This window comes from Haplochromis burtoni, unplaced genomic scaffold, assembly GCF_018398535.1.
Source record: "Haplochromis burtoni strain Fernald_Lab_line unplaced genomic scaffold, NCSU_Asbu1 Contig_269, whole genome shotgun sequence".
NCBI lineage: Eukaryota > Metazoa > Chordata > Actinopteri > Cichliformes > Cichlidae > Haplochromis > Haplochromis burtoni.
In genome coordinates, this window is record NW_024582630.1 from 639,876 (window position 1) to 667,750 (window position 27,875).

General features: G+C 39.7%; 1 protein-coding gene across 1 annotated transcript; it reads left to right on the forward strand.

The window, feature by feature from the left end:
* The first annotated feature begins 1,163 nt into the window (after window positions 1-1,163).
* LOC102293903 (hsp70-Hsp90 organizing protein 1) lies at window positions 1,164-27,822 on the forward strand. The gene is made up of 16 exons (XM_005939947.3): window positions 1,164-1,377; window positions 17,825-17,907; window positions 18,011-18,091; window positions 19,094-19,153; window positions 20,126-20,296; window positions 22,274-22,402; window positions 22,693-22,738; window positions 24,751-24,841; window positions 24,956-25,097; window positions 25,257-25,361; window positions 25,916-26,003; window positions 26,159-26,192; window positions 26,453-26,527; window positions 26,641-26,743; window positions 26,891-27,030; window positions 27,195-27,822. Exons 1-16 carry the CDS (start codon window positions 1,332-1,334, stop codon window positions 27,328-27,330), a joined length of 1,530 nt encoding a protein of 509 aa, XP_005940009.1. The 5' UTR covers window positions 1,164-1,331; the 3' UTR covers window positions 27,331-27,822.
* Window positions 27,823-27,875: the final 53 nt, after the last annotated feature.

Consider the following 27,875-nt stretch of genomic DNA (forward strand, 5'->3'; position numbering starts at 1 on the left):
GGGGGATTGGACGGATGTATATGACAGCAGATTAGAGGCAAGTGCAGACCCCCTCACCATCACCACATCACACACCATGCTTTCAGCAGAAATCTATATATTTAATTAATTAATTAAACCATAACCAAATATAAAAATTTCTAATAAGTTTCCATATTTGTTTTTCTGCTACAGCTTCTTATTGTATACTTCCTTTTAGTAAATGGTACTGGTATTCTAAACATCCAAATATCATGTCACATTTGACCTCTGACCTCACTGTTACATTTCACATCTGCTCAAGTAAACCCTCAAATACATTGTTTTTTTTACAAACTGAACTGGAATGACTGACTGTTCACTTTATAATTTCAAATAAAGTTTGGAAAAAAACCATTGTTTTTACTGGGCTTCAAACAGCTTAAACTTCATTTAAACAGAAGAAAGAAAACCAAATGAGTACATATTTAAATTTGCTGTCTTATAAGCAAAATTTGGTGCTTATGATACAGTAGAAAATGTGTTGAGAGGCATTTGATGTGAATCACTATGTCATTTGTATATCGTTAGCTTCATAGCATAAGTGCCTAAGTCATTTTTTGGTCAAATTGAAAATATCAATTAAAAATATGCATGTGCTATTTAGAAAATTAGTTTTTTCTTGTTTTCCGAAAACAAAAAAAAACGACCTAGGCACCTATGCCATGAAGCTAACGATATGCTCCTTTCATATCCCCTGTTGATGGCTTTACTACAGGATTTAATATTTTTAATCTTCAATTAATCTTCAGTTGAAGTGAATACATGTAAAAAAAAAGGATAGTTTATTCAGAATTAAACCCTCATAGGGAATTATAGTTACATGCTGGAACAGTTAACAGAATGAAATAAATGAATCTAAAATGCAAGTAAAACAAAATTATTGACAAAACATTAAATAAAACCCACAAGAAAATAATTGTAGTTGTACAATTTATTGATCTTTAAATATTATATTGTTTTCTATTCTTTTCAACGTGTAAATCTCGCAGTTTGATGTCAAGCCTTTATTGAAATTATGAAAAGACCGACGTTAACGCTTCCGCGGTTTTATTTTGATGGGTGTGGAAAGGAAGCCGTTTTTCCTATTTTATTGTTGAAAGCAATAACCGGAAGAGTGTTTTGCTGTAATCCAGTTAACTTGATGACCGTACAATCGGAGGCGGATCAGCGGGGAATGTTTCATATGAGCCGGTACTGGCACCGGTGAGCTGTCGGCGCTTAATGAAGGGTGGAAGTGTGTGACTGTGTACAGAGGGACAGCTGGGATTTAATGCCGAGTGAGGCCGCTAATGTGTGGACGGTAAAAGCTGATGAAGTTCACCAGAGATATCTGCCGGCTGCTAGGCTTAGGAGGCGGTGAGTAATACTGCCAGCCAGCCGTTACCAACTTTCGGCTCTTCGGTGAAATAAAGTGGTGACACTGGTTGGTTGCTCTGTGGACTTTCTGTTTTTATTGAATACTGTATCTCAGAGCCCCTATTGTCCAGGCTTCAGTAGCACTCACAATTAATAACTTTCGGAAATAGTCTGTATATGTGTTAGAAAAATATGCCAGAAAGATGTATAAAACATAAAGAGTCAAACAGACTATTCAGAGATTCAGTAGCTGTACTGTTATCCGTCACCTGCCAACATATAATGATGTTGGTGGCATTTTCCGACTTTCTATAGTTGCTACCTTGTTACATTTACATATGAATGAAGTGTGGCCTTTTTGAGTGTTATAAGACCAAACTGTGTTTTTAGGTTAATAGAAGTTGGAGTTCAGGTGGAGAGTGGGCGTTTTAGTCACTCCTGCCTGTAATTTTAATTGTTCTTCGTGTTTGTGTAAGTGACCTGATTTTACAGTGAGTTCTGACTTGAGTGAGAGCCCAGAGCTCACCAAAGTAACATTTCTGGGGAGAAATGAGGGCTCTTTGGAATTGTTATCAGTGTTTATGTATGATACACATACCTTGGAGACAATCACAAACCAACCACAGTAATAGTAACTGGCCATCTATACCTTTATTGTATTTGAAGAAGGTTATTGCCAGAGCTGCCACCTGTTTCACTTTACTTTAATCCGAGTTCAGCTTCATGCACTATATGTATTTACACAATCCTATTAATGTCCCATTGAGTATCAGGTATGACATTACTGATTTATAATACTAGTAATATTTTTACACATTCACACACACACACACACACACACACACACACACACACACACACACACACACACACACACACACACACACACACACACACACATCATTGTTATTGCCAGTTGATTATTGTTAGCTATGTGTGACTAATAGGCCAGTAGCAGCCAACAGTAATCCATGGCTTTTATAGGAATCATTCAGATTACTAAAGTGCTGTGAGGTTTTGGAGATTGGTTTTGTGGCATAAGTTTTTTGTAGTCTGTCTCACTCATACAGATCTGCTATGTAGTGTGTAAACAGAGCATACAAATGACATTGACCGAAGAACCTTTAGTTCCAAAGGCTATTCACACTTTTAATCAACTGTTAACTAAAGTTAAAGAGTGAACACTACAAGGTAAATAGTTCACTACAGCAGCTTGCTGTTTTTAAAGCTGAACATTATTTTAAAAGTCATTTATAAAGTCTGCATTTATACTGATGGGTGCCACACAGTTCATATTTAAGACCTTTATGGCTTCAAAAATGTACTTTTGGTCTTCTGTTATGATGATTTCCATTTCTGTTTGCAAATGAATTAGATCTTAGGTGCCCTGTTTGGGCGTTTACTATGTTTAGACTCAGCTGGAAAAGGATTATAAGCCCAACCAAAAATATTTGACTGACAAATGAGCTGCACGCCAGCCCCACAAGAATGTACAGGAACTGGTCTGACCACCACTGTAACCTTTAAGTTTATGGTCAGCCATGACGGTAATAACGTCATCCATGTAATGAAGACTTAATAAAAGTGTCTACACTCCAAATATGGGGCATTCAAGCCAGCAGCAGGAGACAGAAAATAAAAGTTGAATTTTACTGAAAGCAGTAAAATGTACTTTAATTTTGTTTGCATACAAACAAATTTGGTGCCCTCCGCAAAGAAGTTTTGGCCTTTCCTCAGTGGGAAAATCACCATGAAAGGACTTTTAATGAGAAGACTTTTAAACAATTTTTAAAATTAGGGATTCAATTACTTCAGCACCATATACATTTTTAAAAATCAAATTACTAGAAATAACAGGAAAACTTGTTTGTGAACATCAGGAGAACAAAATCACTCATACAATACAGAGGTACAGATGTATGACAATAAACAGGACTTTTATGTGCCTGGGGTTCAGTGCTGTGCTCTATGGTGGGGTGCACAGGGGCATCAAATACTAAAAGACTAAAGAAAGTGATTTATAAGTCAGTGAGGTTATGTATTGGTTTGGAGCTTGAATCTCCGTCACACATGCCTCATCTCACGCAGAAGCAGGTTCAGCAAACCACTCATTCCACTGCAATGTACCAAAGAGCACTACAAGAAATACCTCCTTCCTTTGTACTTTTATTTTTCAATTTTTTCAGTTAAATTTTCCCCTAACCACCAAAGGTACATGTTGAGACAGAATTTTATGAATGAAAATGAAACCTGAAACTAAATCCAAACGGAAATTCCTTATGTATGACATGGCCTTTAACTATGTCAATGTAGTTGGTTGCTAGTTGACATTCCAGGCTCTGTTTGGATAGTTTACTTGCTAAATTTAGCTGTGAGCCTGCCCACTTAGTGCCACAGTTTTCTAATTTTGCTCAGTTTCTGTGCTATTCAGCGTTGGGCAATCGCTGAAAGTGTCTATCCATATGGATGCCCTTTGTTTTTTTAAAACAAATTTCTCTTTTAATCCCATGAGGAGACGACTTCATCAGTGATGACCCCAACCTTACCATAAATCAGGAGTTTGACAGTCGCTTGGATGTGCTTCTGAGTGTATGCTGCTTCAGCCTCCATCTTAGTTCTTGCTACTATGTGGTGGATAGTCTCCGGGTTAGTTTTGCACTTGGAATATAATGTGTGGGTGAATAATTTTGGAAATATAGTGTTTCTACATAAAGTACAGATGTAAAAGCATTGTTGTGTTTATATTGAAATAAAAACATGTTGTCACTGCAGTCAATGAAAAGTTGTGACAAATTATTATGATCTCAATGTTGAACTGTGTTGGCTGTAATCGTGCAGCCCTTCCTAATCGTCCACATAGGATGCAGACTGCTGTGATGTGGAAACCACACCCTGTGGAACATTAATGACTTTCATTGACTTCAAGTGATGAAAATGCAAAGCAAAATAGGCAGGTATTGAGCTCAGCTTGTTTTTAGTTTCACTGAGCGTATCCTGGGATCCTGTTGATATATGATGGCGTGGCGTATATGTTAGCGACACACCACGTGTGACGAGCACCCACATGGATGCCCTTTACGGTGGATACACCAGTATCGAATGATAATGATAGAAAGACTTGAGAGACCCACTTCTTAGAACATCAGTAGTCATGGTGATCAGTTTGAGTGGGATCATCTACAGGTAACCTGCCAGATCCATGATTAAATATCCGTGTGTAATATCCCATATAGAAAAGAAATAGAAAAAACTTTGCATAAGATGTGGCCTACTTCATATAGTGAGTCATATAAGGCTTACATGATTTACTCATGAAAGTGGCCACTTTCTCATTACTTTCATATATTGTTTTAGTAAGTATCCAAAACATACAAGTTTCATTTATATCATTTTTCAAGGGATCTTATATCTGTTTTAATTCTTGTATGCTTTTCATACAAGTTTCACACAAGACAGATACAAACTTTATAAGATTTAGATCTTTTCCATATGAGATAATATGCACTCAGCTCATGTACATTTAAAACTGATGATACACTTTAAATTCATCATGTTCCTTCAACAAAGTAATAAAAAGTCGACAGGAATCTGAAGCATTACTAGACCCAACATCCTTCATCACACTGTGTCTTCTTTCAAGTTCTGACCTTTGCTGTCTGTATCATGACTTTGGCAGCTGAAGATATTTAATTTTCTGGTTAAACAAACGCCTAAACCATTAACACGGTCCTCTTCCTGCCATCTATAACCTCTAGACATAAATTAGGTTTATTTCGTATTTCGTATCAGTGCATATTTCCTACCACCTTCATCATTCCTCGTGTCCTTGGACTGTGTTGCTTGGGAACGTCATTCCCCTGACTTTTCAGTGCTTATGTTATTTCACATCTTGAAGAAGACTTGTACGTCTCGGTACTTTAAACACAATTTGAAATCAGCATCTTCTTACTACTCTTACGAAAAACAGTTCCAAGTATGAATTGCGTTTCACTTTCCAGTTCCAGTTAAAGAGCTGCTTTTACTAAAAGGCTGCATAAGAAACAAGCATTTAAACATTAAAAAAAAGAAATGTTATTGAGGTGACTGAGCAGCTCATTCTCTTAATTCTCTTAAAGGTCTTAATGGTTTTTTTTTTTTAATCGCTTGGTAAATTTTCAGGAACTAAAAGATGTTACACTTCAAGTTAAGAGTCACAGATTTTGGCATTAAATCAGAGTAAAGCTTTCAAGCACAACCTCCCCCAGTTCCAAAATACACGGAGAACAGAAGAAGTTAAAGTTACAGCAGCTTTTGTATCATAAAGGGCAGCTTTATTCCTTGTCAAGCACATTTGGCCTTGTGGTTTCAATCATGATAATCATTTTACAAACACATTTTTAAATAGGACAGGAATGGAATTGAAAAACAACCAGTCACAGACAGTGACGGGTTCATTATGATTACCGCCCTATCAGTAATCATAATGAACTACTTACTGGAATTAAGTAACACATAAAAACCCTATTCACAGACGGTGACTGGTTGTGACTGGAGTGGACGTCCCAGCAAATTCACCCCAAGATCAGACCATGCAATCCTCAGAGAAATCCTAGCGCTACATCTCAGACGCTACAGACCTCAGTCAGCATGAAAGTACAATTCGAACACGACGGATAAAGAAAGGCTTGTTTGGAGGGGAACAAAACACAAAACCTCTAGAAGACTAAGACTTGGCTGTGGACATAATGCACAGCACCATGTTTGGTGAAAACTAAACATGGCATAGAAATAACACATAAAGACACACATGAGTCAGAGCGATGGCATGTCCTGCATGCGTCTTTCAGTCTTGTATTTGTTTACAAAACTGGGTGCGTCTGTGTGTGATTGGCCTCGGCACTAATTAACCAAAAGATTTAGCTGCTAAAATAGGGGGAACTACCTGTTTTGAATTTAATGTTGCAGCTATAATACAGAGGCTGGATAAGAACCTTGTTACCTAAATGTAAACATGTAAAATTATTTTCTTTTTAAGTTGATTACGGTTCAAATTTGGAAAATGGAAGCAAGTTCCTCTGCTCTGTAAATGGTGTGAGGAATCAGCGCCACATATTTTATCACACAGACCTCACTTGGCTATGAAACAATCAGTTAATTGTTGACTTTCTTTTGAGCCTCTGAAATTGAAGGACTGCTCATAAAAGTGGCTGTAACTGGAAGCTGGAAGTCTACAGTCTTACTACTGCTTCTGTAAACTTAGCTTTGGTAGTTTATAGAGGCAAAAATAAAATAAAAAAAAAAAGAAGTGCCATTGTCCAAAGGTTATGGACCTATGTGTATCAGAGCTTCCAAGGATGAAAGAATTTGTGTCAAAATTCAAGATGATGTATTGATGAAGGTAGGCAGGTATTCACAAACATAATCTAAGTACAGTTTAATTTTAGTGGTTGCTGGGATATAAAATCACTATCTGTTAGAAATTGCATAAGATGATTTCTGATTTTCTTCCTAAAACAAGAAAAGAATAAAGTAAAAAAAAAAAATTCCTCTGGAAGCTAGGGAGTGTCCACACAGCAGGTTGGCAATCAGAAGCCATAGAAAGTCAGTGACATTCAGTGACTTTGAGTCACAGCAAGTGACATAACTGTGGGCATTGTGAAGCGGGCGGGTTAACCGGAATTAAACTTCTCCCAACTTTGAGGTGAGTGATTGAAACTAACAATGAGAGCAAAGAATGCTACTGTTTGAGATATGAGGGAATAGGCTTAAACCAGAGCCCTTGAGTAGCTTTTTAGTTGTTTTTTTAAGTTCTTGCCTTTTAAAATACATCTCAAACCTTTATACTGGTATAATGCTATGGCGCGGCTAGCATATGTTACTAACATTCTGAACTATTGCGAGGATGATGGAGTCTCGCAATAGTTCAGCGTCACACGTGGTGATGGCACGACTCTCCTATTCAATGCTCTGGGTTTAATGCATTAGAAGGTTGCTTAGGCAACTGGAGGGATTGGTCTACTAGTGTCCAGTAACTACCAAGCAAAAAGCAAGAAGAGAATCACTCGCTGTGTGGACAACTCTTTAGACTTTTACCACCATCTTTGCTATTGTGGGGTTCCTCCGTAGATTTAAAGTGTCATTGGAATCATATTTATGTCATACCACATGTCTGTGAGTAAAAACATAATCCGAGCAAATGACCTTATTTCACCGGTGCAATTAGGTTAGTTATGCCTCTCTCTCTTGAAATGTGTCTAATATTTTTTTTTCCACCAAAATAGTTTGCAGTTGATTATTAAAAAACATTGAGCTCAGTTCTTATGCTTTGTTAGCATACTTTACTGGTAAACAGCCTTGGAAGACCTGCAGATGAATTTGAACACTGTCATTTATGGGAAAAAACGAACAAAGATATAATTGGATTAAATGCGAGGACCTTGGTAGCTTACCACTTCAGTGAAATGTGTGCAAAGACTACTTTCTCTGTTTCGTTTATCTGTATGTCTGAGTCAGAAGCCTCTCTGTTCTGCTGTACTGCTTGTCTTTAGAGCAAGGTCAGGGTTTATTTATCACCCTTAAACTCTTCCAGCAGTCCAGGGGATGGAATTGCTTCACTTTCCTGGAAACTTTTTTTTTTAACCATGAAACAGTTAGAGAAGATATTGAGGTTTCTGTTGCAGTCAGCATAAAATAGTAAATAGGTTTGGGAGAACAGCATGTATGTTTGAAAGATAACCTCAGATTGCTAGTGGTGCATGACTGTGTTGTTGTGTAACGTCACTTTGGGGCCACCATTTGAATAATAACCGATTTGAGAATATATTTATCTTTGAAAGAACAAAGATAACATTTTTCTGTTTTCATGTGAATGTAACACAACGTCCTAATTTAAACATCATTAAAACAATTATTATATGACATCACTCGAAGGAATTAGTGGATTTACATAGATTTCTTTGAATTGCAGTAAAAAGTTTACGTTTTTCACTTGTTAATAAACTGCAGAAGAATCTTTACACCAATCATATTCTTGTCGTTCTTTACTGCAAATAACAACTGCAGTGTAGACTCAACCTGCTGCCCTGTTTCAGTTCTGGAGGACTTACTAAAGCAGTACACACTCTTGTTAACATTTTGGAGATTGCACACAAGCTCATGCATTTAGCACATAACTTAATGTTGCCTTTCATACCTGATCTGAAAGCTCCCATGGTGCTTAATCTGCTGAGTACATATTACAAACCTAGGCTGAATAGAGAGCAGTCATAACTCGCTGAATCATCCTGATATCCTGTCCTCCTGTCATGGTCCCTGTGCCTCACCAGCTGATCCTGTATTAGGGCAACATGTTTTTTCTCTCTTTCTCTCTCTCTCTCTCTCTCTCTCACCTGCCGGGGCGGTGCTCATTATGGGCTCCCGCCCCTGGCCCACGCACCTGCTGCCTATCGAGATGATCACAAGGCCGATTTAAGACAGCAGCACTGTGTCACTCGTCGCTGGATCGTTGAGCTATCAGCGTCAGTCGCTCAGTAGTTTGTGAATCAGAATCTGTGAGTTCTTTCCGTCTGTTCGCCTCTAACTAAAGTTTCTGTGTACAGACCTTTCCCTGCCTGCCTATCATCCCGTGGACGAGTGAGTGGATTTGTGTTTCCCCAGTGTGGGGAGTGAAGAGAGAGAGAGCCTTTGGAGGGCGTCGGGTTCCCGTCTTTCCCCTCACATACCCCGGAACCCTGGACCCCCCTCCCCTCCCTCCAGCACGTTGTAAATAGCATCACCTGGTGTCGTTGTGTAAATAAATTTGTAAACTCTGTAAAGAGTCCCGGTCTGCGCCTCAGTCCGTTAACTAAAACCTGACACCTCCCATAGGAGCCCAGCATGAGTAGAGGTCTCTTTTTTTCCTCTTGGACTTTCCCATTGTAGTGTACATTTCAGTGTTTCTTTCGTAACGCTACCGATCTCCGACCTGTATCCCCATGTGATGTCTGTGTTGTGTGTGTAAGGTCGGGGGGGGGTCCCATTTCACTGCAGGGCAATCTGCATGTGGCGAATAAAGCCTTGATTGATTGACATGCTTGTTCATCACAGTGGAATCTTGTAGTGACCCTTAAGAAATTTCATCACATGCAGCAGTAATATTAACATTTAATTTAAATGCAAACTAACATGTCTGATTTGTATTCTGAATTATGTTGGTGGCTTAGGTTTATTAATATAAATGCCCATAGGTGGGAATGTGAGTGCGGATGGTTGTCTGTCTCTATGTGTGACCTGTCCAAGGGGTACCCTGCCTCTCGCCTGATGGTAAGCTGGGATGGGCGCCAGCCCCCCTGCAACTCTGGTAAGGATAAGCAGGAGAAAATGGTGGATTTTTAGGATATTCGTTTCCTGTTGCGTTAATTGAATTTGCATCTTCTGACCTGATGCTTCCAGTGGTCTTTTCCCATGCTCCCAGATTAATTTAAAGACAATTCTAGATGCATTTCCAAATATCTGGTGCAGATTGTGACAAAGAATCCGAATGTATCACACACCTGTATAATCTCGTTCAATAAATGAACGTGTTTTCTCGAGCAAATTTAAAAACAAACTTGAGACAAAGACTCATGGCAAAATAACCTTAGAAATCACCATCATGGTGTTTAATCCATTAAGATTCTCTCCAAGGTACTGCAGCCACGTTCAGTAGTTTGTGAGTCTCTTTGGCTTCACCTTTGTCTTCAGTAACTTAAAATCCTGCTCTTTCAGGATGAGATCAGGTGATTGACTTGTCCCTTGAGGACTATTCAATTTCTTTGCTCTGAGCATGCTTTGGGTCATTATTATTTGGTTTGGAGTTAGAGCAGGGCAATATGACCAAAAATGTTTATCATTATACATTTATACATTTGAAACACATTACATTTGCGATAAGGATATAACTGACAATATAATCAACACTTTACAACTCCACAACTTTATTGGTGCAAAAAGAAAAAAAAAGTCATCAATGTATTTTCACTTAAACAAGCAGCTTCTTTATGTGCATTAAAGTTATATAAAAATGTAACAGTGCAAATCCTTGCTGACAGTTTAACCAAAAGGCATTTCCAGTGGAAATTGGCTGACATATCCTCAGCATAAGCATGTATAATATCCACAAAACGTAAAAAGAGGTTATACACACAATACGGTAATACTATGTTGAAGCACAGTAAGTATCACTTTGCAAGGCTCCTGCCTACAATAGCCGTAATGCTCCGACAATCCATCAAGCGGTGCGGCTTCATAGCTTAGCAGTCGTACTAAAACATTTGACAGATTTTCGAGTGCTGTCACCGTGTACATAACATCGTTTTGAGGTCAGTAAACACAACCAGAATTCATACATAAGGCACACGGGATTATAAGGGGCACTGTCGACTTTCAGAAAAATCAAAGGATTGATTTTAAGTGTGCCGTATTTTCCAAAAAAACGGTAATAACGACGGCCCGCTAGCATGCTCTACCAAAAATAGTGCTTTGTTGTGTATGTGACGGATGAAAGCTAAACCAGTTCCACACCACTGAAGTTGCAGCATTTTTACAAACCAGTTCTGGTTCATCCGTTTCATTCAATGATCCGCTTTCGCCTTATCTCATTCTCCGTCGCCGCCATGCTTTTTCTGCCATGTGCGTATGAAAACAAAGGCACTGCCACTTCTGCTGGCAGCCACATCATCAATAAACACTAGCGTCGTTCCACTGGCAGCCATTTCATGAATATTTTGCCCATGTTTGACAGATAATGTGATGCGATTGTGATCGTGATTCTGTTTCTTGCCATACTTTTCTCTTCTCATCATTCTGGTTCAAGTTCATGTTTGTTTCATCTGTCCAAAGAAGTTTTTCTTCCAGAACTCTGCAGGCTCTTCCAGTCTAATCTGGTCTTTATGGTTTTGAGTGTAACCCACTTTGTTTGGATTCATAAAGGAATCTATTGATTGTAGACCCTGACAACAATATGCCTCCTTCATCAAGAGTGTGAGAGTGTTGACTTGACTAGATATTTTGAAGGACCTTTTTTAAACCAAGGAAATAATTCTGCCATCATCCATATATCCACAGTGCTTTGGCCATTTCAAAAAAAAATTTTTTTATATCTCTGGAACCCTTGAAAAGAAAATCTAAATCTTTTAGTAAGTCAATTTAGTTTGATATAAAATGATAAAAGAATAGACCTCACCTAGCCATGAAACCTCCTCTTATTGAATTGTCCTTTTACTTTTGAACCTTTGAGTCTATGTTGATTATGCATACAAAAAAAGTCTATTAGTCCACATTGTCATAGCCTTGGCTGTATTTCAATCCCATGTTTCTTTTGTCATGAAGTTGGATGGAGTTAAATGTGCCAGTTAAATGAATGACTTCATGAAGCCTCTTAATCACAGTCAGTGCAAAAAGAAGCTAGTAAATGATTAGGATGCACATGTTGTAACATGTAACTATCTAGCTTACTTAGTAGCGTAACTAGCAAATCCTCCAGGAGAACTTGTTTTCTCATCATATTGACAGAAATAAAAATCGTGACTTGAATATTGCGCTTTGTTCTGCAGCACTCGGCATTATTCATATTACGTCTTATTACTGGGGCATTTCATTCACTTGCCAGACGAGAATCTCTATCAGAGCAGTATGCTAGTGTCTGCATGTGATTTTTAACTCAAGTTCAGCACAAAAAAGGGATGAAGACGCCACTGTTTTGCATTAATTGTGCTTTACATGCAAGTTATTTACTTTGAGTACAACTCTCTAGAAGAAGAATCGAATACATGAGCAAAATCAAAGCAAAAATCTGAAAAAAGTGTCTGCTTTTGCATGTACACAGTTTAAGCACTTCAGACAACTGCGTATAAATGCCTCATCAAAACATCCAGCTTCATCATAAAATGGTCATTCACATTTCATTTGTGTAGTCAAATATTTTAAGAATGAATATAAATGGAAACTATGCTGGCTACATTAAACCGGTGGCATTAGAAGGCTGTGTGTCATCAAAGAAAAAGACGGTTCTGACACTAAAATCATCAGACAATAAGCTCCCCTGAAACATGATAATATTAATCAGTTGTTGTCTGCATATCTTTGGATTACTGTATTCTTAGTAAATCTGATAAAGACAGTATGAAATGAAACACCACAGACATCACCTGATTTGATGACATATAAAATGCAACCTTGCATATGTATTGAAATCTGTTCATGCCAGCTGATCTTCCACTACTAACACATGAATTTAAAGCATGGAGGGCAGCCCTACCCAAAAAACCCCACAATGCATACTGTAAAATAGCTCTCTATAGGCTGTCTTCATGTAAGTGGTATTTATGTTGTGGTGATGTTGTTTCAAACCTGTAATTTGACATTGGCTAAATGTGGATGATAATTCAAAACAAGCCTGTTGCACCCGTGTAAACATCTTCCCTCTTTCCTGTTCTTTTCATACCTTTGCATGTCTTTGGTGCCACTGAGTCAGGTGGTGCCATTTCGGAAAGGTAAAACGATTCAGTGTCTTACTGTTTCTGATGAAAACGTCTGCTCTGCTTCGCACCAGTTGCAGCAATGTTGTTTTTGAGGGGTAAAAATGTTCGCCTGACACCATAAAGTATATTCTTTCCTTCCCCCTCTTTGCCTTCATATTTGAGAGTATAGGAGACTTTGTTGTGTGTGTGTGGCAATCTGTACCAATGTATGTTTAGCGCCAGAGATTTCCCACTCATTCCCACATTTCCGACTCAATTTCTTATCAAGTAATGCAAATGGACAGGTAGTATGAGATAATTCTGGTTTCCTTCTGCTACGTGGTCTTGGTTTTCCACAACGATAACTGAAAAGGTTTGCTTCATATCAGGAAGACATAGCTGAGGTAAAGATGTGGCTACATGCCAGGAGTGTGCAAATGTATCGTCAGCCTTAGCCTCAAGACTTAAAAATTTACCACCTTGAGAGCTCAGATAGTTTGATGTTGTTTTTGTGCAGCAGGCTGATAACACTTATTCTCCAGGGTGCTCTCCAACTGAACTTCTGACTTCTTTTTGCTCCGAGGGCAGCAGAACAAATTGTTCAGAGCGCAGCTTGCATGGAAGCTCAGCAACAGAAAACTGCTCTCATTACTGACTCACAAAAGGATTTTTAATGATTTTATGCCTGCTCTTTCTCTGCAAGTCTATCAGTTTGCACTTACAAAATGATGACCAACACAAAACACACTGGAAAAATTTCCCTTTTACATTCTGTATGTGGCCAGCAGGAGGAGAATCTGTTTCAAATCTGTTTCATTTGATCTCTTCTGTTGTTCATAACACAGCAGACCAAATCTTGAATGGCTGAAAAATAAACTCACACAAGAATTAAAATGACCAGTAGCTCCTTTAATTGGCATCTCACCCAACTTCTGGTCTAAATAAAAAAGTCTGATGAATGTTTAAATATGTTTACCAGACAAAGTTTGCATATTACATGGTTTATTCAAACTGGCAACCTATTAAGGAAATACTTTAGAGAGAAAAAAATTCAACAAGTTACTAACTATCTATGACTACTCAACATATTGATTTTTCAGGAAGTAAAAAAATCGCAGGCAGTTTTAGTAACCTCTAAGTACTACATGATTCACTGTCTTGCAAATATAGTCATTAACAAGTGTGATAAAGGTGGAGGTTCCCTTGTAACCCTTGAAACCTTTAAATCTCAGTGGCATGTCAAATATTCTATAAAAAGTAAATATAGTCACTTGAAATGCACAGGCTGCTCTGGCCCTCCCTGCTTCTAGTTTAAGCGCGAGGTCACTGATCTGTGAAACGGTTGGGTGTGACATTTTTTCGACCATCCCAGTTCTGGCATCCCGTCTGAGTTTTTAATAATTGATTGATTGGTAAATGTGTCTTGTTTGAATTTGAAAAGTTTAACTTACTGGGTAATGTTCAGCTGAAAATTAAACCAGAGCAAGAGTGAAATATTTCTAGAATGCTTCTAGCTGTTTGAGCACTATTTCTGTCCAGAGGGTCTCAGATGTGTCAGGCATTTTTCAGGCATGATGATCTCCTCGTGTGGCCCACAAGCGTTTCCCTCACCACGGCCTCCACTCACCTGTTGAAAGTTAAAAAAGGAGGGACGCTCTAAGAAACTAAGAGTCTACAAATGCACAGGACACACTGGAGAAAAGCTCTCTGGTATTGGAGCTCTCTTCCTGGACTTAAGTGCTCCTGGTATAATTGCTAAGTAGAGTCAGCTGCAGCTGGCAATACCCAATGGACTCTATGTGCTCCTCCATTGGTAATCCATAAGGAGTTATGGACAGCCCGTCTACCTACAAAAAGTGGCTGTTGTCAAATAAAGACAGTAGCCCTCCAGCCTGTGGGATACTCTTACATGTGCAGCTGCTGGTCCTTTCCAGGCGTGGAAACGTTAGTAACCTATAAAGAGTTGAAGTGAAACGAGGTGTTAAAAACAGTGAAAAATGCCCACTGCAGCCACTGTCTGTGCTTTTCATAGTGTATTTTATTTTTAATCATTGAGTTTCTTTCACATCTGTCAGCATTGTCAACTAGTCAGCCTTCAGCATACACAAAGTTGAGCTACGTGCTGAGGACTGCATGGGAGAAGGTGTGTGTAGGTTGAAAACCCCTCTGTGTAGGCAAATGTTTATGCAAACAGACACAACTGTGGTGCCATGTAATAAACATTAGTCAGGGGAGGGAAAGTAATACATGCCAACATAGGAAAAACCATGCTAGGACCTACTAGGTCTGTCACAGTCATGAAAAAACAAAAAGGAAGACAGAAAGGTAGAGAAGTAGTCACACTCAAAATGTTCTTTTGTTCTGTGCACTTTAACACAATAACATTAAAAAGAAAAACAGAAGCACAATGATGGGATAAAGCGCTGCTGCACTGAAGGATCTGAAACAGTTATCCACACTTTTTTGGCAGGACTACTGCAGCTCCTTGTATTTTAGTTCGACTAATTCCAATCTCTGTTGTTTGCAGCTGCTTGATTGTAATTTCACTCCTGTTTTAGCTCAGCTGAACTGGCTACCTGTGGGGTTCTAAAGATTTTACATTTTTGTTATGCGCTTTTAAACACCGCCCTGTATTAACTCCTTAATACACATCTGTGAATGTGAGAGTGAATGAATAGTGGCATTGTAAAGCGCTTTGGGTGCCTTGAAAAGCGCTATATAAATCCAATCCATTATTATTATTATTATTATTATCTTTTAACTCCCTATTTTGCCTCCAGGTCACTGAGGCACTCATCATCCTAACAAGTTCTCGCAGTTCCCTCTTCTCACCTAAAGACTCAAAGCCATCAGGCCTCTGCTATTATTGGCCTTAAGCTCTGGAATAATCTTCCCATCCAACATAAGAACCTGTTCAACAACTGACGGTTTTAAATCAGACATTATTAACTGCTTCTGGTCCAGTCTGAGGTCCCTCGTGTTCTGGTCAAGCTTGCTGTTTGGCTGTTTTTTTTTTTTACCATTGTTTTTAGCATTGTTGGAATTTAGTCGTTATTCTTGTCATGGTGGCTGTTTTCCATGAGTTCTGTGTTTTCTCATTGTTTTCACCACTGTTAGTTATTTACCACTGTTAGTTGTAATTCTATTCTTGGAGACTTGGATTGTAAGTAAGTAAGGCTGTAAAGTGCAGTGGAACCCCGACTTATGAAATTAATTTGTTCCCGAGTGTCTTTCGTAAGTCAAAAATTCTCGTAAGTCGAATCACCCATGGCACCTTTTGAGTGAGGCGATGCTGAACGATAGGCTATAGGCTAATTGCTAACTAGAACAACAATACGTTGATCAAGGGGTTGTCACATGATTCGGAAGGCATTGTGGGCATTGTAGGCTCAGCCAATCAGAGCCAGCGGATTTCGTTACACGGGCATTTTGCCGTAACATGGGCAGAAATATTGCCGTTCAGTGCCTTCGTAACTTGAATTTTTCTTTAAATGGGGTATTCGTAAGTCGGAGTTCCACTGTACTTTGCAATAGTTTCTGGTTGACAAGTTGGCATCTTCAATGCAAACTACAGGAGACTATGGCAAACTGTCACAAAGCAATCTGAAGGAAATTTTTGTTGCAGATCTGTATACCACTTCATCTTACAGCAACCATTCACTAGTGGTTGGTAATACACGTTTTCCCTAGTGGTCACCAGGTGGTCACTTACCATCTAAAGGGTTTAAACTGCCAACAAATCAATGGCTGGTTGGAAAATACACATTTCTCCGTAGTGAGTGTTGGTTGTAAGGTGGTCACCTCTGCGTAACCAGAGCCTAAGTTGTTAAATTATCTGATCCTGTCAATGGAGATGGCTTTATTACCATCTAACTCAGGGGTGGGCCAGTGTCCTGCAGGTTTTAGATGTGTCCTTGATCCAACACAGCTCATGTAAACGGCTAAATTTCCTCTTTGGCATGTCTTGAAGTTCTCCAAAGACCTGGTAATGAACTAATCATTTGATTCAGGTGTGTTGACCCAGGGTGATATCTAAAACATGCAGGACACCGACCCTTGAGGCCTGGAGTTCCCCAACTCCTTACATAAAACTGCTTTGTTTACATTTTGCATGTTGCATTTTGTAACAAGTTGCATTTCTGATTTCAATATTTTTTAACCATATTAAAATTTCAATTGAATCGTGTAGAGCGCAGAGTTAGTTGTGATTATATTTTGGCTTTAATCATGAGACAAACATCTCGAGGGGGGAAAAGAAAAGAATCAATGAAAAGACTGATGCCACAAATAGAGTGTAGAATCACCTGCATCTGTGCCTTTTACCCAAACAACAAAGTAGCTTCAGTTGCACGTAAGCTGGAAGCACTACATGAAGGAAAATTGTCTTGTGGTCTTGAATGATGTAGATGCACCCACTGACGTTATCAGGAGAAACAGGCAGATTTATTTGCATGTTTTTCAGTTTAAACAAATATCTAACTTGGCACTGATATATTTGTTGTACTTTGAGTTTTACATAGCGTCTGTTTGACCCAAACAGCAAACTGACATCTTAGTTTTGACCTTTCCGTGATCCTGTGTTGTGCTTTTTCTTTCACGCTTTAAGAATAGAGATGTACAGTGGCCTGTATTTAAATAAGTTAATAGCAGTTGTGTTTATTGTAGCTGCCCAGAAGGCTGAAACAGAAGGGGAAACATGAGACCAGATAAGGTGACACATTTATGTGTTTCCTCCTTTTCTTTCCTTCTGTAAGAAGCTGCCACACGATCACCTGCATGGTTTTGCAAGGGAAATTGGCCAGTCAGAGATCTGAATTGAGCACGTGCTCTCGTACTCTACAGAAAATATAGTCAAATGCCCGTCATTAGAGGCCCAGTTAAACTGATAGCAAAGTGGCTGTTTGTGTTTTCGCGTCATGCCTTTTGTGTCCTGTCACTTTGCAGGAAAACGGCTCAGTGCAATGAGAATATTCCTGTTTGTTTGTGTCTAGACGGTTCTGGACAGGAGGAGATGGAGGCTCAGAATGGACCCCATGACCCATCACACAGGAGGAAAGATCAGAAGTCATCACAGGTACACTGAGCGATTATAAACTATGCGTCATCATTTGGTCAGCTGGTGTTTAAAGCCAGTCATGGAATGAATGTGTGTGTGTTTGCTCCTGTTTGTGGAGCAGGCCATGATGCACAATGAAGAGGATTTGGATGATGAGGAAAGAACAAGAAGGAAAGCTGAAAGAAGGAGGGCCAAAAGGAAAGTAAGTAAAAAAAAGTCACAACAGCACTGTACAAAGTCTTGAACCACCACTAGGAAAATGTGAAGTAGGTACAGCAATTTATTTAAACGTGTAAACATGAATGGTATTAATGTACAAGCCAAAGCCAAAAACAGAGTTTGTACACTTTCTCGTAAAAGTAGTCTTCCTGCATAGCTCTCCAGGCTTCTTGAAGGGCATTTAAAGCTGCCATTCTCTGTTAAAATTATCCCACACTGCTTCAATAAAGTTGCGGTCTGGGATCTGGGGAAATCCATGGCTGATAGTGTTTCATTGTGTGTTCATGTATGCTTTTACTGCAATGGGATTGTTTTTAGGATAATTTTCATGCTGAAATGTGAAGCTGTTGGTAATCAGATCCCTTCCAGATAGCACTGCACGGTGGATCAATATCTTCGTGTACTTTTCTGTATTCATAATTCCAGTAATTTTGACTTCCAAACAAGGACAGAGCCTCTGCTTTGTGTTACAGGTTGGCTGTAGACACTCATTGTTGTACTTCTTTCCTGTCCGCCTCTGCTTATTGATGATGTGAAAGTTAAGTTAAAATGATCAGATTCAAGGAGTGGATAAGTGGAAAAGCAGCCAACCTTCAAAAAGCCTGGAGAACTAGTGCCAAAAAAACCCCACTTTAAAAACGACACGAGTGTCTGGCTGCTTGGAAGCGAAGTGTAAAGAACAGAGTGGTGGCTCAGGTCTACACAGTACTATTACGATACCTACAGCTTATATAGTATGTTGTCAGTGTTAAAAGCTGTTTTCTAACTGAAATGACTGCATCTGCTACATTATCATACATCTTAGCACTACTCACATTCCCTGCTGCTCCACCTGTTCACACACATTGTTTAAATGCATTAACCAACCTCTTTCCTCATTTTATGATACATTCTAATACACGTGTGCTTCTCCACCTCTGTTTACTCATGTTTCATGTCATCATCTATCATCCAATAGCCATCATGTCCTTGCTCTTAATTTCAGAGGCAGAAAGAACGGAGGAAACTAGAGCGAAAGGAGAGGATGGAGGATGCTTCAGAGCAGGTGCGGTGCTAATATTCACATTTGTCTTTCTTTCTTTCTCTTTTCTTTCTTTTCACTGCAATCATCAGACCACATCACCTGATGCCTCATACCCTTTCACACACTTAGCTGGGACACTATCTGAGTTGCCTTATCCTGCCCACACTTGCTGTGCTTCTGCAAGCCACTTTGCAGTCCACCTTCACTCCACGTTATGCAGTATCTGATTCATGTAATAAGTCTTTTTTCTGCTTGGTGTCTTTGTGTTGTTCTACTGCAGGCAGCAAATATATGTTACCACAGGTGGAACTGTCATCTTTTTACAATGGTGGTTTAATGACAACACTTACTATTATACAGTATTATATATGTTCTTAAACTATATACAAAATTACAGACAATAGAAATCTGTTGTGTAGAAATCACAGCTCTTACCTTTGCCTGTAGGTTGCACACAAAACCATTTACTCTGCTACAGCCCCATTCAGTGTCCTTTGCTCTGAGGTCAGCTAGGCTGTGTTTTATTGTAAATTTAAAGACAGGTATCAGTTCTCACAGGTATCTGCATCTTACTTATTTTTTATAATAAGTACAAAAGTCATAAGTCTGTATTTTTATGTACAGTCTGTGATTTAGATTGTAATTGCTCAACATTTATTTTTAAAGGCTTTATTATAACAACATTTTGCTCTTCTGTTATAATGTAGGCTCTTATAAAATGCATAAGAGAAAACAATCACATCACCACTTGTTTTCTTCTTTATTGGCTGCTTTAATCTAACACATAAAATGCTCACTTTCTGTCAAATACAACACAAAAGAGAGAGACTGCCTAATACTGAGTTAAGACAAATTCTTCTTACAAATCCAGTTCATCAAAAGCTCAAGGTTTCGAGTTGTTCTACTCCCACACTGAAGAAGGCCTAGCTTATCCAGTCACTTTATATAATGATTTTATAGTTATTCCACAGTGATGCTTTTATTTTGTAACAGGAAGAGGAAGCAGCTGGAGAAGTGTCAGACACTGACAGTGATGAGGAGATGAAAGAAGAAGAGCGATGGACTGCCGTTCATTCCAGAGCCAGATGCAATCCTGAATCAGTGGCTGCCGTCACAACGGAGAGCAAGACAAACCACCAGCTGTCCCACAGGATGTCAGATGAGGTGGGTTGAAGCAAGGTAGCCGTACTTAGTGTTTTATCCCGTCCATTTGGTGGGAAATAAATAATAAAACAGAGTGTCTGTGAACATATTTCATCCAGCGAAGCAAAAGAGAAACTCAACGGTTTAACAGACCTGCAAGGTGTTCTGGAAGTACGACACATGAGGCTTATCATAGAAAACACTGATTTCTACTCTGTAATAACCTGCTCCAAACATGCTTGGTATGACTTGCACTTGGTATGACGGTGCACTGTCATGCACATACACTGTTCAAAAAGCTTAAAGCAGTGGCAGTGGCAGATCTCAATGCGAAAAAAGGACATGTTAAACATCTATCCTGACATGGACTGGGTGTTGTGTTAGGACCCAAAGGAGGCCACATAACCTGATGGAAATAAAAATGATTAACCTACAGAGGGCTGAATTCAAAGACACCCAAAAGTCAAAGATTTTGCTGAAATTGCATTGCTGCAACTCATTTAATAGTTTGATTGGGCATGCTTGTATGCATGCCTAACAATATGCTCCAAGTGAATCAATGGATGGTGTCCTGGGGGAACTCTATGAGGTCCAGGGTATCACTGACCTCGTGGATAGTCTGAGGTGCAACCTGGAGCCGTCAGATGGAACGAAACATGATGTCTCAGAGGTATTCTATTAGATTTCAGTCAGGCGAGTTTGAGGGTGAGTCAGTGGTATCACATTTCCTTCATCCTCCAGGAACTGCCTGCATGCTCTTGCCATACCAGGAGGACCCAGGACCTACAGCACCAGTGTAGGGTGTTGACACTGGATCCAAGAATTTTATCCCAATCCATAATGGAAGTCAGGTTGCTGTTGCCTAGCCTGTAGAGGTCTGGGTGTCGGTCCATAGATGTGCCATTTTAGACAACCACTGCTGGACAATGCTACAGGCAGCGACCTGTTCCTATCTGTGAAAAGCACAGGGCGCCAGTGGTGGAGATGTCAATTGTGGTATTCTATGGTAAATGCTAATTGGCCCCATGGTGCAGGGCACTGAGCACAGGGCCAGGGTGTGGGGATGTTGGGCGCTAAATGAAGTTTGTTTCTAAATATTTGGTCAGAGACATTCACGCAGTAACCTGCTGGAGGTCATTTTGTAGCTCTGGCAGTGATCATTCTGTCCCTCCTCGCACAAAGGAGCAGATAGCGGTCCTGCTGATGGGTGAAGGACCTTCTATGGTCCTGTCCTGCTTTCCTAGAGTAACTGCTTGTCTCCTGGAATCTCCTCCGTGTTCTTGAGACTGTGCTGGGAGATAGCAGACCTTCATTATCTGTGCAACCTCTGTAGGATCCAAGTGTCACCTCATGACACTGACTCTAACCAAATGCACAATTAATGAAAAAGGTCAGAAAAGATGAGGAGGGAGAAAACCTCAGTGTCCATGGTGTCCCACACCATTCCTGTTTCATGGGTTGTCTCATTGTTGTCCCTTTAGTGCAGCTGTTGTTATTTTCATGAATATCAAAGCAGCTGACTTGATGTTGTACTCTGATTAAAAATCTTTCCCTTAATAATTTTAAGCAATACAGGTCTTAGACTGTGAAAGACTTGTACACAACACCTGTATTCCTATTATCATAAAATTAAACCTGCACTGACTTTTATGTGTTTCAGAACTATTTGAACACACACAAAGACACGACTCAGAGTCTTAGAAAGTATTTGCATTTCTATGAATAGGTAAGCTCTGATTTATGGATAAACTGTGACTTAGGCAACTGATGTGAGAACTAAGAGATCTGTGCACAAACACAGTAAAACCTCTAAAAAATACTAAAGCTACTGCGCCGTGTTTTGGATTCAGCGCCTCCAGTTCTGGATCATAAAGGATCATAAAGATCAGCCAGTCTGATTTATGTATTTTTAGCTCGGAGCAGGTCAGAGCAGATTGACATCTTCAGTTTTTGTCACTCTATAATACTGAAGGTTTTGTGTTACTTCCTGTGGTTCAGGAGCCTGAGTGGGATATCAGCAGTGCATTTGTGGCCAACGCTGCCAACAACATTAAACTGAAAGGCCTGATGAACAGAGCAAAGCAAATCTCCAGAGAGAACAAGGAAAATGAGGCCAGGAGCAGCCAGGTACTCTCTCTCTGTCTCTCTCTCTCTCTCTCTCTCTCTCTCTCTCTCTCTCTCACACACGGAACACACACACACACACACACACACACACCACACACACACACACACACACACACACACACACACACACACGCACGCGCGCACACACTGCTTGTGCCTATGGTCCATTGATCTAGCCCAGAGATGAGCTTATATGATCCATCCTCTTTCATGTACGGCTGGCTAAATGTATTTTGAGTTAGAAACCAGTGATGTGACTGCAGTGACAGAACTTTCTGTGGTGATTTCAGGAGGAGAACACAGAAGAAATGAGGAGGATGGGGGAGTCCCTGACATGTGAGTCTGCTCATGTGTTCTTCTTCAGCTCTATCCTGCAGCCAATGTTCCCTCTAATTTTTCATGTGTCTGAGCGAACACACAAACTCCCTGAGCGGACACTTGGACCACTGTGAGCCACAGCAGACGTGTGCACTGTGGTCACACCAGCATCGAATCCATCCAAGTTACATGGTTTATTAAAATAATCACATTACAGCATTTACATTTATGTTACACTACTTTTAATTAACTGCTTTAGCCCACTTACAATGAAAATTTAAAAAAAAAATCTTGTTCATGACCTGTGTAGCATGTTAACACAACTGGAAGTAAAAATAACTTGAACTCCAATTTTGAAAACACAACTTTCTTTTTTCTTTTTTTTCTTCTTCTTCTTTTGTTTTTTTTATAAAGCTCTGACTTGTATTATGAGTCTGTGGTCTGGGAGAGAGTCCTGTAACTCTGTCTGCAAAATACAGCATATAATGACCAATGTTGGGCAATTAATTATATAGTTACTTCTTCAAAAAAGTTACTGAGTTTTGCAAACAAAGTTTTTTTCAGCTGTTTACCTAAAAATGCAGCCAAGGCGTTTTTTAAATAAACATTTCAAATTATTTACAGAACAATCAGCTGTTCTGCATCAAATTTGATGCCACACAAATTATTTGTGCCACTCCAAAATATCATTTCTGTCCACTATGAGATGAAGGAGAACACCAGCCTGATACCTGCAGGCCTGACAACAGCAGATGTGTCACTGCTGTAACACCTGTAACATTCAGCAGTCGCCTCATTGTTCTGACACACACAACAAAACTATTGACTACACTACACACTAACTACACAAGATTTGCGCTAAACGTCGCAAATCTCTCACATCTCAAACACCGCCGTCACTCCTAAAACTTCCCCCTTTATAAACCACTAAATGCCATGTTGCCATATCATTTTTTGATTGGTCGACATGGTACATTTTTTGACCAATAGAAAAGGCTGGGTTCCGTCTATCCTGCTCACATCTCCAATGGTTGTACACGTTGTCATTAACGTGGCTTCACTCCACATCAGCCACGCCGCTTTGCTCGCTAAAACACCGGTGTCAGCACATAAGGACGCTGTCATAGCCTGTCAACGACGTTGATTAGCTGCGTATATACGAATGTGAATCGCGTGATTGGCTGGACTATGGGATAAGGTGGCAGCGTTCTGATCCCATACGGGAGCAGCCAGTCACTAACACTGCAAAACAGATTGTTAATGTATTTACTTTAATTTCAATTCAGGTTACCGGTAGATTTTTTGTATGCACAAAACAGATTTTTTGTGCGCAGAGACCGTGCCAGCAGTGCGCAATTGCGCACGCGCGCAGCTTAGAGGGAACATTGCTGCAGCCTTGCAATAATTTCAGTGCACAAGATGCCATCAGTCCATTTTTAGATTTAAGCCCAGTCAAATTCCAAATTTTGGACCAAATTTGCAAAATATTTAGTCATTCCCCAAAAAAGGAAGAAATATTTCTTCTCTCTAAAAGATGGTGTCTATTTCAGGAGCGTTGATCAGTATTCAATTATGTAATTCATGAATAATATGTGCTTATATATACTCATTGGCCTTTTAATTATGCACGTCTTGTAAATTTTATGTTTAGGAAGCAGCTATGTTTTCAGTTTTTTAAAATATTGTCAACAAAAGTGATCAGTCTACTTTGTTTATTACTGAGTCTGTAATAATGGCAACAGTTGTAATGATAATAATATTAATAATGATAAACAAAAAGGAAAATGCTAATCATAAATTGTTGCTGCTGGATTGTTTGCCTGTAGGAAAGCGAGTTGCTGTTTATGAAAGTCAGACGGTTGCAGCAGCACAGAGAACTGAAAACAGACATTGCTACATTGGATGGTTTGGCCTAGCCAAAAACATAGCTAATAAAGTGGCCAGATAGTGCGTAATAAGTAAGAATTAAGACAAAAAAATGAATGTGTCACCCCTACTCTACGCATAAAAGTGTGTGTGACCTTCTCCAGTGCAGGGCATTAAGATGTTCGAGCAAGCCCAGTACACAGAGGCGGTGGACATGTTCACAGAAGCCATCTTCTGCGACCCCAAAGATCACAGGTGAGCTGACCTGTGAACCCAGACTCCAGCTCAGACTTCAGCCTTTTTCACATCCACTTTGGTTGAATAAAGTCTCCTGCTGCCTGTGTGTGCGTGTCTCTTCTTGTGCCTCAGGTTATATGGAAATCGGTCGTACTGTCACTGGTTTCTGGAGCGGTACTCCTCAGCTCTGAGTGATGCTCGAAGGTCCATCCAGCTGGCTCCCGACTGGCCGAAGGGATACTTTCGTAAGGGCTGTGCTCTGGTGGGCTTAAAGGTCAGTGAGTTCTATATAACAAATAATACATTTCAATGCCAAGCAACTGTGTCTGTATTTTTATATGTTTCTGCATAAAAGATGCTACAACACTCTATTGTTTTATTTCCTCCACTCCTTCTTTCACTAACTGCTGTTGCGTGTCTGTGTAAATGACAGCGGTACAGTGAAGCAGAGAAGGCCCTGGAGAAGGTGCTGGAGTTGGATCAGAATTGTAAGGAAGCATCCAAAAAACTCTTTAACTGTCGGGTCCTTCAGCTCATGGTGAGGAACGTCACGAGTGACTTCAGGGTTCTGGGGTATAACAGCTGCCTGGAAGATATTTTAAAAACTTAAATTTACAAGAACATTTCACATTCTTTAAAAAAGTATAAAACATCCTAAATTCTTGGGAATACCAGTTACTGTTGGTGCTTAGAAATGCAGACAAACCAAAGTGAGCTGTTTACTGCTGGTGTCCAACAGGACGATGGGACACGACTGAGAGAAAAAGCTCAACTCAGCTGCACATTGTCCTTAAACTCCACCAGATTCCTTCATTTATTCACACAGTTTTAGATGTGTACCTGTTGTAGTTTACGTTTGAATTTCATCGAATGTGAGATTAGACATTGAACTTAGATGACTTAGAAAATAGATAAAAGCTTATTATTGTTATAAGCCAATATTCTGTAAGATTTCTTTTTTGCTGAAAATGAGCAATAAAAAGTCAATTCTGTGTTTATTAAATCAAACTCGAGCTGATGTTGCTTTCCAAGTGATGACAGTAAAATGTTTCTATTGTCTGACATAAATGATTTTTAACTTTGTTTTTGCAGGAGATGGGTTTCGATGAGGCGCAGAGCAAAGAGCTTCTACAAAAGTTCACCACTGTTCAGGCAGTCGTCAACCAATTTGAAGCCAGAAGTAAGAACTGCCTGCAATGTCACCTTTGTCCACCATGAGGCAGCACTGTTGCATAATGACAGTATTTTGTAATAAAACCAAAATTAAAGCAAGTTTAAGGAGTTTGTTTGTTTAAATCGTTTTGTGACAAAGTATTTCGTTTTTCTCTCTCGTAGCTCTGAAGCTCTTTTCTCAGCAGGACCAGAGTGGGTAGGTTATTACCTCACCCATCTATCACACATTCAGAAACCCAGAGCACCTTTCCGGGAAATCTTTGTTGTGATTTGAATGGAATGAAACACAACAAGTTTCTTTTATTTCCTTCATAGAAAGAGACATGTAGATACAAGTGAGAAAATAGTTCTGCATCTTTGTCATCTGTTAACACTGAACAATAACCACACTTTCCCTTCTGTGTGGTCGCCACACTCGTTTCCTTCGCTTCTCTGTTTTTTGCTCCTGTCTTTCAGAAACTGTCGCTCTCTGTGGGTTGGAAACGTTACACAGGAAGTTACAGAGAAGGACCTCTGTGATCTCTTCAAAATGTAAAGACTGTGTGTGTGTGTGTCTGTGTGTGTCTATGAAGACATTAAAGCTTTAAAGAGTTTCCAGCAGTGATAGTTTATTAATAGTATTAACCTTTTCTGTGTGTGTTCAGCTTCGGTGAGATTGAAAGCATCAGAGTTCTTCATGAACGCTTCTGTGCCTTTGTCAACTTCAAGAACGCCAACATGGCTGCCAAAGCCCTGGACAAGCTGCAGGTGTGTGACGGGCCTAGAAACCGTCTTCATCATTGGGACTGTCTGTGTTTCGTTACGCTGATTGATACTTCTGAGTGTCAAAAAACTGAATATTGTCATGAAAATTTGTCTTAAAAAAGTTTAACTGCACTGTGTCCTTCTGTCCAGGGGGTGGAGCTCGGGGGCAACAAGCTGGTGATGAGGTACCCAGATCGCTGGATCCACAGGACTGTGTCCTCCATGCAAAGAAGCAGCAGCAGCTTGGCCTCCAACATTGCAGGAACTCAGCCAAGTTCAGCTGCCTCTGGGTACAGAGCGACTCATTAATGTGTATCTGTGGGCTTTCCAGAGGGAGGGTCCCTTACAGTGTGACACAAACAAAATCACCGTAGAATAGTTTTCAGTAGTAGCTGAGAGATGTTACTTTTCTTATTGATCTCTTATCGGATCTCCTCTGCTTCTGTCCACACAGGTCCCGATGGCGGGCACCTTTAAATGGAGATGAGTGCTTTTACTGGCGGACCACAGGCTGTTTCTATGGCGACAAGTGCCGCTTCAAACACATACCAGACCAGCAAGGTCGAGACAAGAAGTCTTGGCAACCATGATGTCCCTTATCTTTTCAGCTCCTGCCCGCAAGGCACATCAAAGTCCACTTGGGAACACTGACAACTGAATGTTTGTGAAGAAACCTGAGACATGGATCACATGTGATAACCAAAGTCAGAAGATGTGACTCTGAAATAATGAAGGACGTTATGCAGACCCTGATCCGGGGAAGAATAAATCCATTTTAAAGAAAATCTTGTAGCAGAGACAGTCCTCAGTGGAAATGTATTTTTCAAGGCTTCACTTGGATTTCAGAAACAGGAGCTCCTGGTTTGTGCACAGACGCATGTCGCAGAGATTTATGGTCCAAATGTTTGGTTGAACCATGTTGGAAACACTTTAGTCCGACACTGGGACAGATTTTAAAAAGAAGTTATTTTCATATCAGTAAAATTAGATTTTGCATATAAAATGTATAAATATTTGCATAAAACAATAAACTGATATATGAGACCTTTTATTTTCCCTTACTGTTTGTTGTTTTAGTTTCCAGCTGCTTGCATTTGTTCTTCAGAGAAATTCTCGGGTTTGGGAGTGATGGTTT

Coding starts and splice junctions, on each gene's coding strand:
- LOC102293903 (XM_005939947.3), top strand. CDS start 1,332: ATGAAGTTCACCAGAGATATCTGCCGGCTGCTAGGCTTAGGAGGCG. Junction 17,908..18,010: donor AAGATCAGAAGTCATCACAG/GTACACTGAGCG, acceptor TTTGTGGAGCAG/GCCATGATGCACAATGAAGA. Junction 22,403..22,692: donor ATGAGGCCAGGAGCAGCCAG/GTACTCTCTCTC, acceptor TGGTGATTTCAG/GAGGAGAACACAGAAGAAAT.